A 17619-nucleotide genomic window follows, 5' to 3' on the forward strand; every position below is an offset into this window, starting at 1 on the left:
GAAAGAAAAGAAAATTTTCGTAAGTATTTTACCCTAGAATTCTGGCCGACACCTTAATAATTTTGGTCTTCTAGATGAACAGTTTAAGTAAACCAAAACCATTCAAGAGATAAATGGGGTTAACAATCCTTGATCCATTCGGTAAGGGACATCACAAGAGTCCCATGTTCCAACTGCTGCCGCCATTTTTCAGCACTTTGAATGTGTACCAGAATGGCAGGATTCAAACCCAAGACCTTCCCAGAGTAATTCACTGACTCATTGACCTTCTTCCACCTACAAAGTAGAGCGTGGCAAGTGCCTGAGATTGTGCATATAACGAGTGCACACCATTTCAGATAGAAGTCACAAGGAAACATTTGCTGCAAATTGAATATTTTATTTTCCAGTGCATGTCTACACCATCATACCCAGTGTTACCACACAAGAGCAACCGCGGCAGAGACCAAGCTACAGAGGAGGAAGAGATGAAGCCTTTAGGTTATATTGAGACGCTGTTCTCAATCTCCTTGGGGTCCAGGTATCGGTAGGACACGCGCCGGCTCTGGTCCAGTTCATTAATGGACTTGGATATCTCAGCAAGTTTCTCCTGGAATTCTTGAACAAGTTTCAGTGGAGTTTCCTCAATAAAATGCTGATCGGGGTAACTCCCAAGATGTCTCTAAGACCAGAGAATAGAAAATTAATAGAATATACAGTTTGGCATCTAGGATACCTCCAGAACTACACAACATCTTAGGTTAGATGCTCTGTTCAGGAACCAAGGAGAATAACTCCCATCAGATAATCTGCTCTGGGCTAGATGGACTCGAGCCGCGGGCCTGAACCATTGACAACTACAGCACATGTAAGGTGGACGTTTGAGTCACATGGATGGATAATTAATCTGTGATTACCATTGAATATACCAATGGACTCGCGGTAATCCAGATACCCAGGATAGAGGGGGTGTTATGCTCTCCGTATCTCACATCGTCATTTTGTCGTCCACCACAATAAACACATTTCAGCCTTACAAGTCAAGCTAGGAGGTCACAGGAGACACCTTTTGGATTTACAATTTTAGGAACACATGTCCCCAGTCTGAACAGGTGCAAGGAAATCATGTTACATTATTAACGCGAGACAGGACTCTGCTTTCATTTATCCATCATTGATGGTTTTAACATGGCCGGTTGTTTCTCAGGTTTAGTGTTAGTCCATCCATTGACTGAATTCTGTTCACAAGTCTCAGGAATCACGAGACCTTGTAGAGCGCTTGTTCAGCGTCAGCTCACATTTAACGTCTCAGCTTTGACAGAGGACTGAACCCTGTCTGAAACATGTTGACTTGTCTGCCTCATCATCTCAGCCTTCATTTATTACAAGTCTTTAAAGTGACAAGTCCATGAGCTGTTTGAGCTGGACCCTCCCCCATATGAGGAGTCATTTAACCTTTAGGATGTTGAGTCCATCTTCTGTGGTCCCATCATGGAGGACAATGCATCTACCAGTATCTTACTCACCCGGTCCTGGGGCTCCTTACTCAGCTGCCACACAGCAACTATTCCAATAGCCGTTGTATTGACATCAGGCAGGGAATCCAGGATAGTCTGTAATGTGGTGACCCCTTTGGCTGTGGGTGGGGGGCTTTTCATAGATGTTGGTCCATTGGGCATCCAGGAATAGAAGTCAAACTGCAGAAGGAACAGAACAATGCTGTGATCAAACATCTATCGTTTATGTGGCTTAGGCCACCCAAGCCATGCAAGACTGCCATACAGTCCCATCACTCCGTATTCAGTGTCAGCCGCATGTGATCACAATGACGCTTGCTGTGAAGGAGCAGTTTTTCTGAAGGTCAGTACTTGGCATCTAGGATCAGAAAGCCACCAAAGGAGTCTGGAATAAGAGCCTCAGTTTGTTTTTTTATGGGGAGGGGGGACAGCATCTCTACAGGACACAGTATGAGGTGGCAACAGGCTCCATATTGTCTCATGGAGATCAGTGGTCACTGTTGGGTGGAGACATGTAACATTTGTTAATGCCCTAAATGCCTACTGGAGGTCTTTCAACCATCAGTTATTGATGTATATAAATGCTCACCTGTACAATATACCAGAAATCAGCATTTATTCACCATCCCAAGGTTGTGTTATCAAGTTTCCCCAAGTGCTCAAAATCACCAAGGGCCCCGTCACACATAGCGACTCACCAGCGATCCAGACGTGTCAGGATTGCTGGTGAGCTGTCAAACGGACAGCTTCACCAGCGAACAGCACAGCGACGCCGAGCGCGCGGCGCTGCTGTGTTAGTTACAGCACGTTGATGCAGGGAGCTGGTAACTAAGGTACACATCGGGTATCCAAGCGACACCCGCTGTCTACGTTACCAGCAGATCGCTGTTTCCTGCCTGTCACACGGAGCGATGCGTGCTGGCCAGCGGGAGACCAGCAACCAAAGAAAAGTCCAGAGGTTTCCCAGAGCGATCAGCGATACCGGCAGGGGGGCCGGTCGCCATCACACATAGCGATCCCGCTGGTGAGATCGCTGTTAAGTCATAAAAATTGTGACTCAGCAGCGATCTCACTAGCGAGATCGCTATGTGTGACGGGGCCTTAATGTTTGGAGTTCAAAAGGCGAAAGTAGAGTGGACTCCATGCAGATGTGCGATTATGTATCCACTCACCTGACCACTATTGACCGCTGCGTGCTGAGCAGAACATCTGAACATCACCATGGTCAGGTATATTATCAGTGAGGACACAGTATCCAGGGATGATGGGATTCCTGGTGGAGGGGGAAGATGGGCAAGAAGTTAGTGTCTAAGAACCCTGATAAAGTGACACGTATTCAAACAAGTGTCCATGCTGAGTAGAGGAGGCCAGGTCCATGTTCCATAGATCAGGGTGGCCAATCTTACAGTAAGGCCACAGGTTTCTCATCTTCACTTGCCCTCAGTATTAAAGTGTCACAAGTCCTCATATTCTTGCAATGGCTGACTTTGGCACCACTGCTGAGCAGTTTCTAGCTACCGATCGTTAGAGGCTGCAGAAAAGCTGGAAACACCAAGGAAGCCCTCTGGAGAAAGCCGACTGCCACCTCTAGGAGTCCTCTGCTTGGCCAAGCTCTTCTGTACGGGACCCCTCCAGACTCCCTCGGCATGGGCCATTGGAGATGCAGCTCGCTGGGTCCCTTCATTTGTACAAGTTTATTATATGTTTAGCATTTTACTTGGTCTGAGGTTAGAGACTTTTGTTTAATTTCCTCCATAGACGATATTTGTTACAAGCTTGCACCCACTTATCTATAGTCCTACAATAAGGAAGATGTGATCTATGGAACGTGAGCCAGTGGGGTGATGGCAGGGCGGCAGGTTAGACACAGGACGGTCGGTGAGGTATCGAGCACAGGATCGATCAGGTCCTCCATAGAAGGTGCACAGATCTTTACTAGCAAGGGCTGAGACACAAGGGGCCATACAGGATTTCCCCCCCTCTATGGTGCCAAGCACTTGGCAGTTAGTTGCCATTTACCTGTGCCAATTTCTCCCAGCCATCATGGTCCACTCCTGCCAGCGATTCTCTCCTTCTTTGAAGGAAGTGTTATTTGACAACCGGCTCAGCCCATTGCAGCAGGGTGCCGTCTGTCAATCATGTCTGCAGTGACATCACAGGGAGCAGGAGGACTGCCTTCAGGAGCGGATGTGACAGCACAGGCAGATCGCACACAATGACCTGCTGATAGGTGTTCTGCCCCATAGGGAAGATCGTCCCAGATAAGCCCCTTACCCATCATGTCTTGTAATTCAGGAACATCTACAGTCACAGTTCTGCAGTCTCTCAGCTGCGTAGAACACGTTGCTGTCATCTAGACCATATACAGTAGTGAGGACAATGGAGTGAGGATACAACTTGTCAGTCATTAGTCTGGAGACTTGATGGGGCATACCTGAGGACTCGAGTTTCAGAAAGCCCTTGTCGTAGATCTCAGCTACCCAGGCCTGCAGTTCTAGATCTGTCTGCACAGACTCGTCACTCTTATAATAGTAGCACACAATGCCGGACACGAAGCTGGAAGGAGAGCAGAGATGGAGGGTTAGATCAGCGTATCATCTCCAGACACTCAGATTTTAGACATGATCACTATGAGGTGCCATCATCTGGGCACAATAAGGTCCCATTGCAGGATTGTGCTGATACAGTGTTGGGTTCATTCTTGGTTCCTGTACCAAGCTTTGCATGTCTAAGTCTGTTGGATCATCTTGCTCGCTTCATGCCAAGCTCCATGTGCGAGCTCTAGGATACCAGCTAGATGGACACTGCATGTACATAACCCTTGTGTTGTACTGTTATAGATGTGCGGTCTGCACTTGGTTTGGGAAATAGTCCTTGAATGTTTCTAGAAGTTTGTGAAACTTTCCTAACAATTGTCTAAGGCCCACAGAGAATCCCATCCCCATGCAGAGCGGACATTGCCCCGTATAAGTCACCTCTCCATCGCCTCCCAGATCATCTTCCCATCATCTCTGTAGTAGTAGTTGGGAATGGACTCCAATCCTCGGGCCGCGATGTCGTCAGGCAGACAGAGGCCGCTGTACGTCACCTCCCGCATCGCCTTCTCCAGTAACACATGGATAGAATTTGTACAGAGAGCAGTATTCTAGAAATAAGATGGTGGACCAATGTGAGACTTAATCCTGTCTAACAGGGTAATATACGACAGGTGTCTGTTTATGGAAATAACCCCAGGCCAAAGAGTCCAACAGTTTCAGTTATCTGGATGATGGCTATACCCAAGACCAAGTTTTACTTTTCAGGAAGTCAAGATGGCTGTTATCTGCAGCGAACTGATTGAGACAGCAGCTCCTCTACCTCTTGAAGCCAGACATTAGTAGTTTGGATGTGATCATGTACAGATTATGGAGAGACTAAAGAAAATCTCCCGACACACACACACACACAGAGGGCAAGCCAGAAGGAAATAGAGTGCAAGCTGCTGACTGCTACATGAAAGCCTAGATCCCCAGGGTCAACAGAAATGGTTTTTCATGGTGGTCCAGTCCTTAGCTCAAAAAGCCACAAATAAGGCACTATCCCCTCCTTCTGGGAGTTTCCTGCCTAGTTTTAGGGACCCTTGTCTAGTGAACTCCGTTAACCCTGCCTTCTATAATGGAGCTGTTGATAGCGAGGCACATGTCTGTTTAGGACACCCCATAAAGACACATGACCGTCTACAGTAACAGCCATTACTAGTGACCCTGCCTCTGTCCGGCCTGAGCCCAGCTCCCACACCTTGTATGGAATCAGACTCACTTGATCAAACACACCACCAGGAGCAATGAGGACGTTTCTCGCCAGCGTATTGATGTTCAGCGTGTAGCGCAGATGAGGGATAACAAGCTGCCGGAGAAGTGGAGAGTGTAGAGTCAATTTCATAGTTGTGAAGGAATAAAATTTAAGCAATGACATTTCCCCACCAACATTGACACAACACTGCACAGAAATGACGTCGATGCCATCAATTGCTCCAGCTGAATAATTTGTATTTATTGAAAGCCAATATTGTCCTAAAGATCAGTCAGAGACTGGATCTATGATTCTATCGAGTCATGAGTGCAACGTGTCAGATGGATTTAGCAGTGGAGACCTCACCTTGTACACTGGGTGGTTATGCGGCAGCTGCCGGTGAGTGGCTATGTTAAATACTTCAGCAAAGAGATGGGTGTGGAGCAGATGGTAGACCGTCTGATGGACCTGGAAGTCAGCACTGCGCACCCAGATCTTGGCCAAGGTCCATTCCCACTCGCTGTCACTGGGCAAGAAGATCGGTGTCTGTTCTCCTGGAGTCTGACCCAACTGTAATGGAAGAAGAGATGACCTCATCAGAAAGCATGCAGAAAAGGAGAGAGAGAGAGCAGTTTAAGCTCAAATGTGCCAGACACCAATCTACGCAGGGACCCTCCCTGGTCATATGTCCATGGCGCTCCATGCCTGTGTAGTGTAATCCTCTACAGCCGACGTATATGCAGGTCATGACCTGAACAATGTTTAGGATAGGACATAAAGTGATTGCAGGGGGCCACCATTGGAGGTGGGTGTAATTGAGAGTCAGCAACAACCAAAGCCATAAAATGTCAACATTTTATGCTAGAAAACACCTGAGTAAACTGGTCCCAAGTATTGGACAACCAGATACAGTAGGCTCTGGACAACTGGAGCAGATGAAGCCAAGTAATGGAGCATATCACACCAAGTTTCTCCCATGTCAAACTTTTTAGTCAGACTATGACACTCAAATCTTTACTACTGCAGTTAAACACTTCACCATCTGGAGTTTGTGCCATATTTTAAGGCGTTCTCACTCCTCTATTGCTGAGCTTCATAATCTCCTCTTCAGCCTGATAAACTCCCTACTATGGCTGCTACCTTCCTGACCTCAGCTTTTATACAGATCAAATTAGATCCCCCGGATTATCACTGATATTGCAGAGCTGCAAGGCATTATAGGCAATGCCCGCCCAGTCTATCCTGATATCATAGGAGCATTTTGGTTATTAACTACTGCAATAAACTGGCAGAGGATTTCTTTTATTGGGGGGGGCGCATAGAAGTTTGTTGTGACATGAAAGAAGAAAATTGTCTACTGCGTTAAAATTTTTAATCTTTTGCCAAACAAAGATCTGCAGAAGAAAGAAGTCAGATGCTATACGATTTTTACAGGATGGGAAGGGTGAAGTGATCAGGAGTGTCAAGGACGACCTTTTAAATATTTTGCATCTGTGTTCTCCAAGAAAGGAATTGTCACATCAACTGATCTTCACGGTGTGAAATGAGAATCCACACTATCTATAGACAGATGGTGAGGAACACTGATCTAATTTTCATCTCCTGGTCCAGATGATTTATATCCTGGGGTACTGAAATATTTGAGAGGAGGAGATTGCAGAACCACTGGCCAGAATCTTTGAGAGATTCCGGAGAACAGGAGAAGTCCCAGAAAGTTGGAGAAGGGCAAATGCTGTCCCCCATCTTCAAAAAAGGAAAGATGAAGCCAGAAAGTTACAGGCCAGTGAGCTTTACTCCTATACCAAGAAAGGTCTTTGAACAAACTATTGAACAGCATGTATGCTAAGAACATGGTAATTAACCAGACTGGTTAAGACAGTAAGTTATGCCAGACTGTTCTAATATCCTTCTATGATGGAATCACTGACTGGGTGGATCAGGGAAATGCAGTAAACTGAGTATCTCTTGACTTCAAAGCAGTTGATAAAGTATCTCATACTATCCTTGTTGAAGTAGAATGATTAAGTATGGAATTGATAGTGCTATGGTTAGGAGGATACATAACTGGCTTAGCCTCTGATCATACTCAAATAGGGGAAATAAATGGTTGCAAATCCCATTGTAAGAGGTTTCAAGTGGGTACCACTAGACTGTCCTGGCCCCAGTGTTGTTCAGCATTTTCATTAATAAGTCTAGATAAGGGAACTGAAAGTAATCAAATTTGCAGACGATGCCAAGCTTAGAGGGATAGCTAACACTAAACACAAAGGATTCAGAAGAATCTAGCTAAAGCTTGAACAATGGGCAGCAACTAATAGAATGGTATTTAACAGGGACAAATGTGAGATCCTACATCTGGGCAAGAAAAGTGATTACCTCTACAGATTGGGAGGAATAGAACTAAGCAACAGCACAAGTGAAATAGACTTTGGTATACTAATAGATCACAGACTGCACAGGAATCAATGTGATACAGACGCAAAAGAGCAAACAGTTCTAGGATGTATTAAGAGAATCATACAGTCTTGCTCATGTGAAGTCATTAGCCCCCCTCTACTCCTCCTTGGTCAGGCTGCATCTGGAATACTGTACAGTTCTGGGCAACAAGATTTAAAAAAAAAAAAAAAAAAAAAAAAAAAAAAAAAAAAAAGCGCAAATTCAGAGAAGAGTGACCGGGATCATGGGTGGACTGCAGAGTATGTCCTGTGAAGAACGGTTACAGATTAGATGGGTGATCAATGAGTGGAACAGGCTGCCACAAGAAGCAGTGAGTTCTCCTTCAATGGAAGTCTTCAGATACTGGACAGACATCTGTCTGAGATGGTTTAGTGACTCGCGCATTAAGTAGGGGGTTGGATACGAGGACCTTGGAGGTCCTTTCCAACTCTGATATTCTATGACTGAAAGATGATGTGTCCTTAGAAAGGGCAGTACAGACAAGACCATGCGAGTTCAGGTTTCTGGATGACAGTCTGTCTTTACATCCTAAGTCATGAAATGGTTCATTCACAAAATGCTGCAATAAGGCGATACATTTTAGTCAGAGGGATGAGCAGATTCTGGATGGCCAAAAGGCAGTTATCATTTTTCACCCTCTAGTGCAGATTAGGCGATAGACCTCCATGCTGGATAAGAGCCAAGTGGACGTATGACGAGTGTTGGTGCAGACTGCCCTACTACATCAATTCCCAGGTAGCACAGAGCAGCCTGTGCAGTAATGACCACCAATGTAACCAAGACTTACCGAAGAGCAGCGAGTAGCATCTCCAGCAGGTGAAAACACGGCTGCTGCAAACGATAGCTGGCACCCTACTATGTCAGTCACGATTGGTTGAAGGGTTAATAAGCTACCTGACAGCAGTCATGTTGAGGGGTGCCATTTAAAAGGCCATGAGTTTTGGGGTTTACCAGATTGAAGGACCCCAGAGTCACTTCAAATTAGACTAGGTCCCAAAATTAGTTTTGGGAGTTTCCATAATAATGAAAAGTTGATTCTACAATGTTAAGGCATCTAACAAGAAAAAGCCCTCAAAGTCACTAGGATCTATAGAGACATTTTAGAGTTGTTGCCACATATTAGATTTCAAAACTTTGTCCTGGCACTGAGGAGTTAAGGATATTACCATTTCCCTGGTCCCCTCAGTAACATGGTGGACGAGCCTAGGGTAGACTAGTTGAGCAGTGACAAGTAACATGAGGCTTGTTGTCATAAGGACATTGACAGGTGTCTAGTGTAGGAGGCCCAATAATGAGGCTGAACGTAACCCTAGGATGCAAGTTTGGTGTGAGTGGACAATACCTGGATAGCGATGGGGAGCAGCTGGTCCTGGGGGTCCTGCCACAGCAGACACATGGGGGCAGTCAGGTATTGCGGCTTGCCATTGATTGATGCATTAGGAGGAACTCCCTGGAGGATCTTGTAATCGATCAAGAAGACACTGCCGTTCTGTAAGATCAGTGGACAAGATGGAGAAGTCCACACACTGGAGAAGACATGTTAAAGGTACAGCGTTATCATAGTCACTCACCTGCATCTCTTTTTCAAGGTCAGTGGAGGTACCCAGGGAGGAGGCCACCATGCTACTAGTGACCGGGAAGTTCTCCGGCAGTTTAGTGCATTTCTTTATCAGCATTGGGTTAACTCCATTCAGATACTGGTAACCAAAGAAGGAGTCTTCATTCCAGATCCTGGAGACCTCATCTGGAGAAGAGATGACGATGAGAATTGATCAAAGAGGATCACGATATGGAAGCATCAAATCAGGATGACCATCTTCTTACTAGTACCAGCCCACACGACGCAGGACAAAAAGACAAGGATTAAAATGCGAGAAGATCACTCATCCATAAATACTACTTATTACAGTGTTCCCACCAGTCCACTTACTGATAGTAGGAATGAAGTTCCTAAATACCTATGTGACCCAAGGAGGGGGGGGGGGGGGGGGGGAACAAACAACCCCCCCCCCCCCCCCCCAAGAGGGGCTTCTCATCCTGGAAGTTCTTTATGCCCTCCACAGGCCCAATTTTTCCCTCATCTTGGAAGACCCTTTAAGTCCTGAAACCCAGTGGTTAAGGATTTGCTGTAGCAAAGGTTTCTTGAGTTATTGAAGCAGAAATGTCATTCTGTAGAAGATGGATTTTTTTTGCTGATGCTATATGTGAATAAACTAGAGTTAAGTGATTAAAAAAAGAAAGTTGTTGAGGTAGCAGAGTCAAGAGTCAGATCTCTGGGATTCATAAAGCAAAGATAATGAGAACACAAGTTAGGAGCAGAGCACCTGAAGTTTTGGTTCTGTTGAAGTAAAACACGGCCTTGATGTCATCCAGGTTTCTCCAGGAATTGGTGCATTGTGTAAAACCTTTTATTCCTACTTCAAGTCCTCTGTAAGAGAACAGACAGTTCATAATGTTTCCAAAGAAGAAGTCCAGAAAAAAAAAAAAAAAAAAAAAAAAAAGCTTAAGACAGGAAGATATAAGAGTCAGACATCGTTCTCAACAGTGGCTGTTTACTACAAGTTAGTCATCTATGGCTGTGGAGCTGGTCCAGGCTTAACTACACCAAGTAGTGAGGACATAAACCCTCTATATCAGCATCCTGAGGGTCAATGGAGGCCCACCATGGATCACATGTAAGGAGCCGACACTGGTACCACTGCAGTGACATGCTCCGGCTGCAAGGTTAAGCCCAGGACAAGCTTGCAGAACACTTATCCTTGTTACAATACTACATGCTGGGCAAGGTGGTGGGGGGGGGGGGGTAGTGGTTCTGGGCGTCACTGAAAACCTACGCCATGATCTTTGTGATCTGGAAGCTGCTTTCCTTTTGTGTGGAGTATTGCTCATTCATTGGTAGGTCATGACCGCTGTCTGCATCCATGCAGTATGGGGAACCGGGAGCGTACAGCTTCCACCTGCATACCAAACATCACAATTAGGCATGTTCTGCGAGTACCTCCATAATCTATAGCCATCCTGTTAAGCACATGCGTCGTCACTCACTTGTAAGCTTCCCTGTTCTTCTCCAGCTCTTCTGTCCTATGATGAACGCAGACATTGCTGGAGGTCAATATCTTGCCTGAAACAAGAACATGTCACTCAGTAGCACCTCTTGCAGGGACTGTCCTTGCTGCATACAATACCTAAACCCACACAGTGGCAGCATTGGGCATTGCCAGAGGCTTGATCAACATGGCAGTAGGACTATGGCCCCTGTGTGGAGCCACCCATTAGAGAATTAGGTTTATTTGTGGTATTTTCTTACCCAACCAGGATTACGCACCTATACCATGAGGAATCACCACATTGGTCTGCCCAGAGATCCACCGATACACAGGAAAGCAGTCAAGCTTCCCATCGGGGGAGGCGACATGGACATATCGGCCATACCAGGCATCCGCAACTGGGAACACATGAGTGTCTTTGTAAAGTCGCACAGACAGCAGCTCCCCGACATCCACCTCAATGGGCACAGTAAAGTCACACACCTGGACAGGCAGAAACATGGACCCACATTAGGATAAATGTCACAAAGGTCACTGGCTTTAGACAGCCCATACATCTCGTCTTCCTGTGCATATGACATAACCCTGATGTTGAGGATCTACGTCTGGAACAGCGTTGTCTATTGGCCATCAAGAGCCCTCAACAGCTCCTGATTCTGTTGACATGACAACCATTTAGCCATTGCACACAATCACCAACCCCAGAAGTTAGAGATGGTGGCCAGCCAATGAAATTTTAAAGGGTATTGCCCACATCTAGAAAATTCCTTATATTTGTGGTGATAGGAGGGGGGGGGGGGGATCTTAAGCTACCAATATACAATACCATTTCCAAAAGATACAAGATTCTCCTGCCCATCACTCAGGGTTTGAAGCCCCCCCTGAGCCCAGTGCAGAAGGCATTTGCAGTGTCAGAAATAGTTAGTGACTGGTGGCCAAATGTCCTAGTAGCCAAGCTGGTCCCATTTTTACATTGAGGTGTTGATTGATTAAAAAGGCTGAAGTGAGCCAGTCTCCTTAACCATTACAGGAAATCATCCACCAGCTCCAGGCCAGAAGTAGAGCCTCCAAACCAAGGATCTGAGCACCTCTGAAGACAGAAGTGTATTTACATGTGGTTTATATTAACCCATACACAAGGAGATTTCTGAAGGTGGACAACCCCTCCTAGAGGAATGTATACAAAGCTAAAAGTCAGGGCCTGCTTCAACGCCCAGAAGATCTTAATGAAGTCACTAGGGGCCCAGGAATAGGATCCCCGTTTACCAAGACAAGAGTTTGACTGGAAGTCCACCCATCTACTGCCCTAGATTAATACAGAGCTACTCACCGTGCCATGGAGCCACAAGTGAGCCAGCTTCATCTTCGCGCTCTCTCTTTTCTCCCCTATAAGGCTGATTGAGATGGCATCAATCGTCCCAGAGAGCAAATCATTTCCTGTGGCCACCGTCACCTTGTAGCACCTCATGTTGTCGGTGGATGATTTCTCTCCTGTACATATACAACAATGGATGTCACTGGAAGGAGACCCGCATGTATGGGCCAAGTCCTACTGGAGAACAGAAGTCATGAAAACCAACAAAGCAGCTGATGCGGCAGGAGTCTGACCAGATGCAGAGGAATTACAGCTCACTAATCACCTCCAAAGCTGCAGTCACTTCTGTGATATGAAGGTCTTAGCTTCGAGGAAGAACATCCTAATATTTTTTCACTTTTATGCATTTGGGTTTCGTTAGAAATGTACACTTTGGCCTTCAGAAGTGGATTCCTGGCAAATTATAGCCTCAAGGAGTTACTGGAGACTCAGCAACCAGCTTGTTTGGAGAGAAGAGTCATGAGGCTTTGTTCAGACATGGACTAACAAGGCCAGAACACCAGTCATGTAACTTGAAGCCCATGGGACCCTCAATGCTCAGATCTATATCAGTATTTTTCTTATGCGCCAAGGATACTTTGGACTCCAAGGCCCAGGTACAAAGGTAACCTCTGTATCTATTATATTCACACCCCTGTAGAAAACATGGCCATTGGGGGGAAAAAAAAAAAAAAAAAAAAAAAAAAACCCTGTACAACAAGAGAAAAAGTTTAAGTGAAGAAAGCCGACAACATCTTTACACTCAGCTTTCAGGTCCTCTTAATGGGGGCGTTCAAGTTAACAATCTGCGCTAGTTAGATGTTAAGAGGAGTTTACAATTGCCTTGCTTTTCTGTCACTCTCCTGTAAGGAGAGGTCCATTATTACAGTGTACAGCCATTTTCCATGGGGCTCGGCCCATGCAGTTATTACATGTCAGGGGACGAGTTCCCTCTTACCACCCTAGCCACTATGCTCAAACCCATTGGTTTCCATAGATCGTGCCTCTGTCCAGCTTTTGAGGAGCTGCAGAGGTGAAGCTTCCAGACTGCCCAGCTGGTCTCCTAATCATGGCTCTCACTGTCTAGTGAGGTGCGCTTGTTCAGTCACCATGTCACTACAGGGAGAGGAGGAGACTCAGGACTCCTGATGGCTGAATGTCACAACTTACTAACAGTCCAACTACCATCGACGGGGAGGAGAGCCGGCACCACAGAAGACACCTACACTACTCAGCTCATCTACAGATCATTTAACAGTCAGCAGAAGTGTTCAGAGAAAACTACCAAAATGGCCATACTGCGACAGGTGACCGCCTCATTCCAGACAACAAACTAAGACTATTAGATCAACTGCTCCAAAAGCCACAGACACCATAATTAATGGCAAGATCAGTGAGGCCTGGACACCAGTAGACCCATCTACAACCCCACCCGGGGCACTGCCCTCTTACCTCTGGAACTGGACTATGCACCCCTGTGGGTAAGAAGCAGCTTTATTGGGGTCTAATGACCTCCAGCTGTGGACAGACGGGCTCCAGTGTTAACCCCTTCACCACCAAGCATTTCCCTTTCCATCCTCAGGGTCTGTGCACACGCTGCGGTTTTTGCTGCGGTTTGGGCCTCTGTGGATCCGCAGCAGTTCTGCAGACAGTGTACAGTACCATGTAAGTCTATGGGATTTACAATCCGCTGTGCACATGCTGCGGTTTTTTTACTGCGGTAAAGCTGCGGTTTTGAATCCGCAGAAAGAATTGACATGTCACTTCTTTCTGCGGATTCCGCTGCGGTTTACCATCTCCTGCATTGTAGAGATGAAAAACCGCTGGCGAATCCGCAGAGAAAAATCCGCAGGTGAATCTGCAGCGTGTGCACATAGCCTCACACTCCAGGAGTCACACCTGTAGATGAATGAGGCTTGTCTGAAAAAAAAAATATTTGGAAAGTTGACCAAAAAATGGTGACCTTTGGCATGAATTTATGACTAAATCTGAGCAATTTTGGCTTTTTTTTCATTGTCTTTATGGTGGAAAATAATGTTTTTTAAGGACAAAATCAGATTTTTCATTTTTTTTAAAGCTTTAAGATTCTCAGGCGATTTTTGGCAATAAAATTTTACTAATAAAATGTTTGTTTTTTTGTTCCATAAGATGCACTCATCAGTAATGCATTGTGCAAAAAATGGTTTTCCATGTGTGGTTTTGATAAAATTTAACTGCATCATAACCGCAGCGTGTGAATACACCCCAGCACTCTGGAACATGGAGCATTCATCATTTCTGGTCCGTGCGCTGCCTGTAAAGAGCAGACAGCACTCAGACCAATGTAATGAGGCAAAGAACACGAGCAATTGTCTTCACTGGCGCCATTGTCTGACATAACCCAGATGACAATCACAGATTCGGGATCCAATCTTTCATCAATACATTGTACACGGAAGACAAGCGAGAAAAAGATCGTCTTCTATACGCTCAGCGTTTATGTCATTTTTTCTCCTCCTTATTCATGACTTGAACGTGTCGTATTTTATTGCCACCGTCATCACCCCAGGAAACTCAATATCAAAGTAACCTGTGAACAGGACATTAAGCATTGGATTCTGACCTCTGCACAGGAGGAATCCCGAGCCTTACCTTCCGTGGTCTCCCATTCAGTCCCGAATGCAGAAAAGGCTGCTCAGCAGAGGCGTCGATCCCAGCATCTTGCTCAAGCTAGTCCAGTCAGGTTGGTTGCTGCTAACATGCCCCAGAGGCCGTGGGATACTCGGTACCGGGCCGGTCGTCCTAAAGGGATGTGTCACAGCGGCAGTGACCTGGTCCGTGGCCCCAGGCGGCCATGTAAAAGGGGATGTGTTGAATGGGGATATAGTTTATGTAGTGATTCGTGACGCCAGTTGAAGTGTTCGACTGTAGTATAGCCGGCACTGCAGATGATCCCTGGGGGGGTAGAAGGTGATGGCAGTGCAGATGTTTAACCCCCTCCAACCAGGGCAGACCCCCAGAGATTGTGATGGAAGTAGAAGGCATGGAGTAATAAGGCAGGAGACAAGGAAAGTCACTTTATTATTTACTGTAGTTCAGGTGCAGTTCAGAGGACATATTACAACTCTCACCAGGCTACAGTCTGCTCTGCAGAAAAGGAGTTATCCTTCCTCTGCTGTGACTCTGTGTAAGCTTCCTGCTAGAGATGAGCGACTTTGCCTTTTTTCAGGTCGAGTCGGGTTTCGTAAAACCCGACTTTCGCAAAAAAATCGGGTCGAACGAAATCAGCCGATTATCGTGAAAAGTCGAAGGCCGACTGAAACACGAAACCCAATGCAAGTCAATGGGGAAGCAAAGTCGGCAGTGAGTGGAGGACAGGAAACACACCTACAGTGCCCTTTTGAGTGCCAAAAACATCAAATCTTATTACTGAAGCTTGTCAACCTTAATTTACTTCATAATACTAGTTACGCACTGAAAAATGGGGGTTATTTGGCTAAAGTTGTGGGGGGGTAGGGCTAGCTCCAGGTTTTCATGTGCCCTGGGCCAAAGAGCGCCCCTTTAACACATACCACAACTCATGATGCTCCAATACAGCAGAGAAATAGCGGTATACTACAATGAAAAATACTTCACTTTTTACATCTCATGACTGATATCCATTTTTAATAGCTCCAAAAATGGACAGTATATTACTCCATACAGTATTATGGCCTCCGCATAGTGCGCTATACAGAGTAATGAGGCCCATATATTTCTCCATACAGAATCATTGGTCCCATATAATGTTTGAAACAGTATATAGAATCATAGAATCATAGAATGGTGGAGTTGGAAGGGACCTCCTGGGCCATCTGGTCCAACCCCCTGCTCAAAGCAGGATTCGCTAAATCATCCCAGTCAGATGTCTGTCCAGCCTCTGTTTGAAGACTTCCATTGAAGGAGAACTCACCACTTCTCGTGGCAGCCTGTTCCACTCATTGATCACTCTAACTGTCAAAAAGTTTTTTCTAATATCTAATCTGTGTCTCCTCCCATTCAGTTTCATCCCATTGCTTCTAGTCTTTCCTTGTGCAAATGAGAATAAAGTTGATCCTTCTACAATGTGACAGCCCTTTAGATATTTGTAGACAGCTATTAAGTCTCCTCTCAGTCTTCTCTTTTGCAAACTAAACATTCCCAAATTCTGCAACCTTTCCTCATAAGACAGGGTTTGCAGACCGGTCACCATTTTGGTCGCTCTTTTCTGAACTTGCTCCAGTTTGTTGATGTCTTTTTTAAAATGTGGTGCCCAAAACTGGATGAGCTCCACATAATGCTACAGTATATGTTGGTCCCCATGGATGAAGCTCCACTGTCTTATGGGCCCAAATAATGCTCCAAACATAATGGGCCCCATTTCTAATGCTCTAGTGTATAATGGGCCCTGTAAATGCTGCTCCAGTGTCTGATGTCCACCTTTGGAATGTTCCAGTGTATGGTGGGCCCCATCTATCATTCTCCAGAGTATAGTGCTCCCCAAAAATTGCTGTCCCAACATTGAAAACAATCAAATAAGTCTCCTCGCTAGGGAATCCCTGTACTAGTCTGGACTCCTCGTCGTCCCCATCGTCCATCTCACTGCACTTGGCTGTTTAGGCAGAGGGCGTACAGACGTGATGTCATTGCGCTCTCTGATCAGACTATCACTGTCAGGAAACGCGCAAGACGTCATGGCGGTGGAGCAGGGAGAGGTAAGTGTTTCAACTTTGCAAGTGCTGTGATCCTGAGCAAGCAGGGGGGGCCCACTCGTTGGCGACGGCACTGGCACAGGGCCCCTCATAGTACGGCGTTGTGTGGCGGTGTGTTATGAATGAGTACCCGTAGGAGGCAAAAACAGAAATACTAGCTAAGTCCAGAAAACCAGAGAAGTTGGCAGCTATTGGATTGCAGACCCCTGAACCTATCAACAACAACTAGCAGTAGCCGTGGGGGGTTCCTATGGTGCCCTAGACCCCTCGATCACAGCCGGAGAACTACATAGCCTAAAGACAGAAAGGGAAATCTAAACTGCCCCAGAGCAGACCCCAAAGCAATAGGCAGCCCCCAACATATAATGATGGTGAAGCAAGATGAAAAAACACTCACACAGATAGAAAGATAGGCTGAGCAAATGATGGGGCCGAAGCTAACTAGATAGGACAGGCTAGAAAAGCTGCTGTATGTAATCCACCAAAACCCTATCAAAACAAGAGCCAACAGCTGATAGGGAAAAAAGCCCTGAAGACGCTAGGCTTCAAAAAGACTATATCAGTACTCAGGTATTTTCTGAAAACAGAGCAAAAAGGAATTCAGCTCACCCCAGCAGGGAATGGCAGAAATCAAGGAAAACAATGCAAAACAAAGCCAAAACACAAATGCAAAAAGTAGAGCAGAAACTTAGCTTTTGAGGAGCAGGAATCAGACTGGTCTCCTAGAATCCCTCAGAGAGATCACCAGCAAGGCAGAAGGGCGTCGGCTGCCTTATATCCAGTCA

General features: G+C 45.9%; 1 protein-coding gene across 1 annotated transcript; it reads right to left on the bottom strand.

The window, feature by feature from the left end:
• Positions 1 to 358: 358 nt before the first annotated feature.
• On the bottom strand, positions 359 to 12666 carry LOC141072445 (polyunsaturated fatty acid lipoxygenase ALOX15B-like). Its single transcript, XM_073559710.1, has 15 exons — positions 12412 to 12666; positions 12102 to 12262; positions 11050 to 11254; positions 10770 to 10845; positions 10559 to 10681; positions 10049 to 10152; positions 9296 to 9468; positions 9067 to 9213; positions 5634 to 5837; positions 5295 to 5381; positions 4472 to 4641; positions 3931 to 4052; positions 2669 to 2769; positions 1506 to 1676; positions 359 to 661 (listed from the first exon to the last, which is right to left on the bottom strand). The coding sequence occupies exons 1-15, from the start codon at positions 12491 to 12493 to the stop codon at positions 482 to 484; spliced, it is 2106 nt and encodes a 701-aa protein (XP_073415811.1). The 5' UTR covers positions 12494 to 12666; the 3' UTR covers positions 359 to 481.
• Between the last annotated feature and the right edge of the window lie 4953 nt (positions 12667 to 17619).

The sequence above is a fragment of the Dendrobates tinctorius genome, unplaced genomic scaffold, assembly GCF_039654945.1.
Source record: "Dendrobates tinctorius isolate UK_male_01 unplaced genomic scaffold, ASM3965494v1 ptg000273l, whole genome shotgun sequence".
Classification (NCBI taxonomy): domain Eukaryota; kingdom Metazoa; phylum Chordata; class Amphibia; order Anura; family Dendrobatidae; genus Dendrobates; species Dendrobates tinctorius.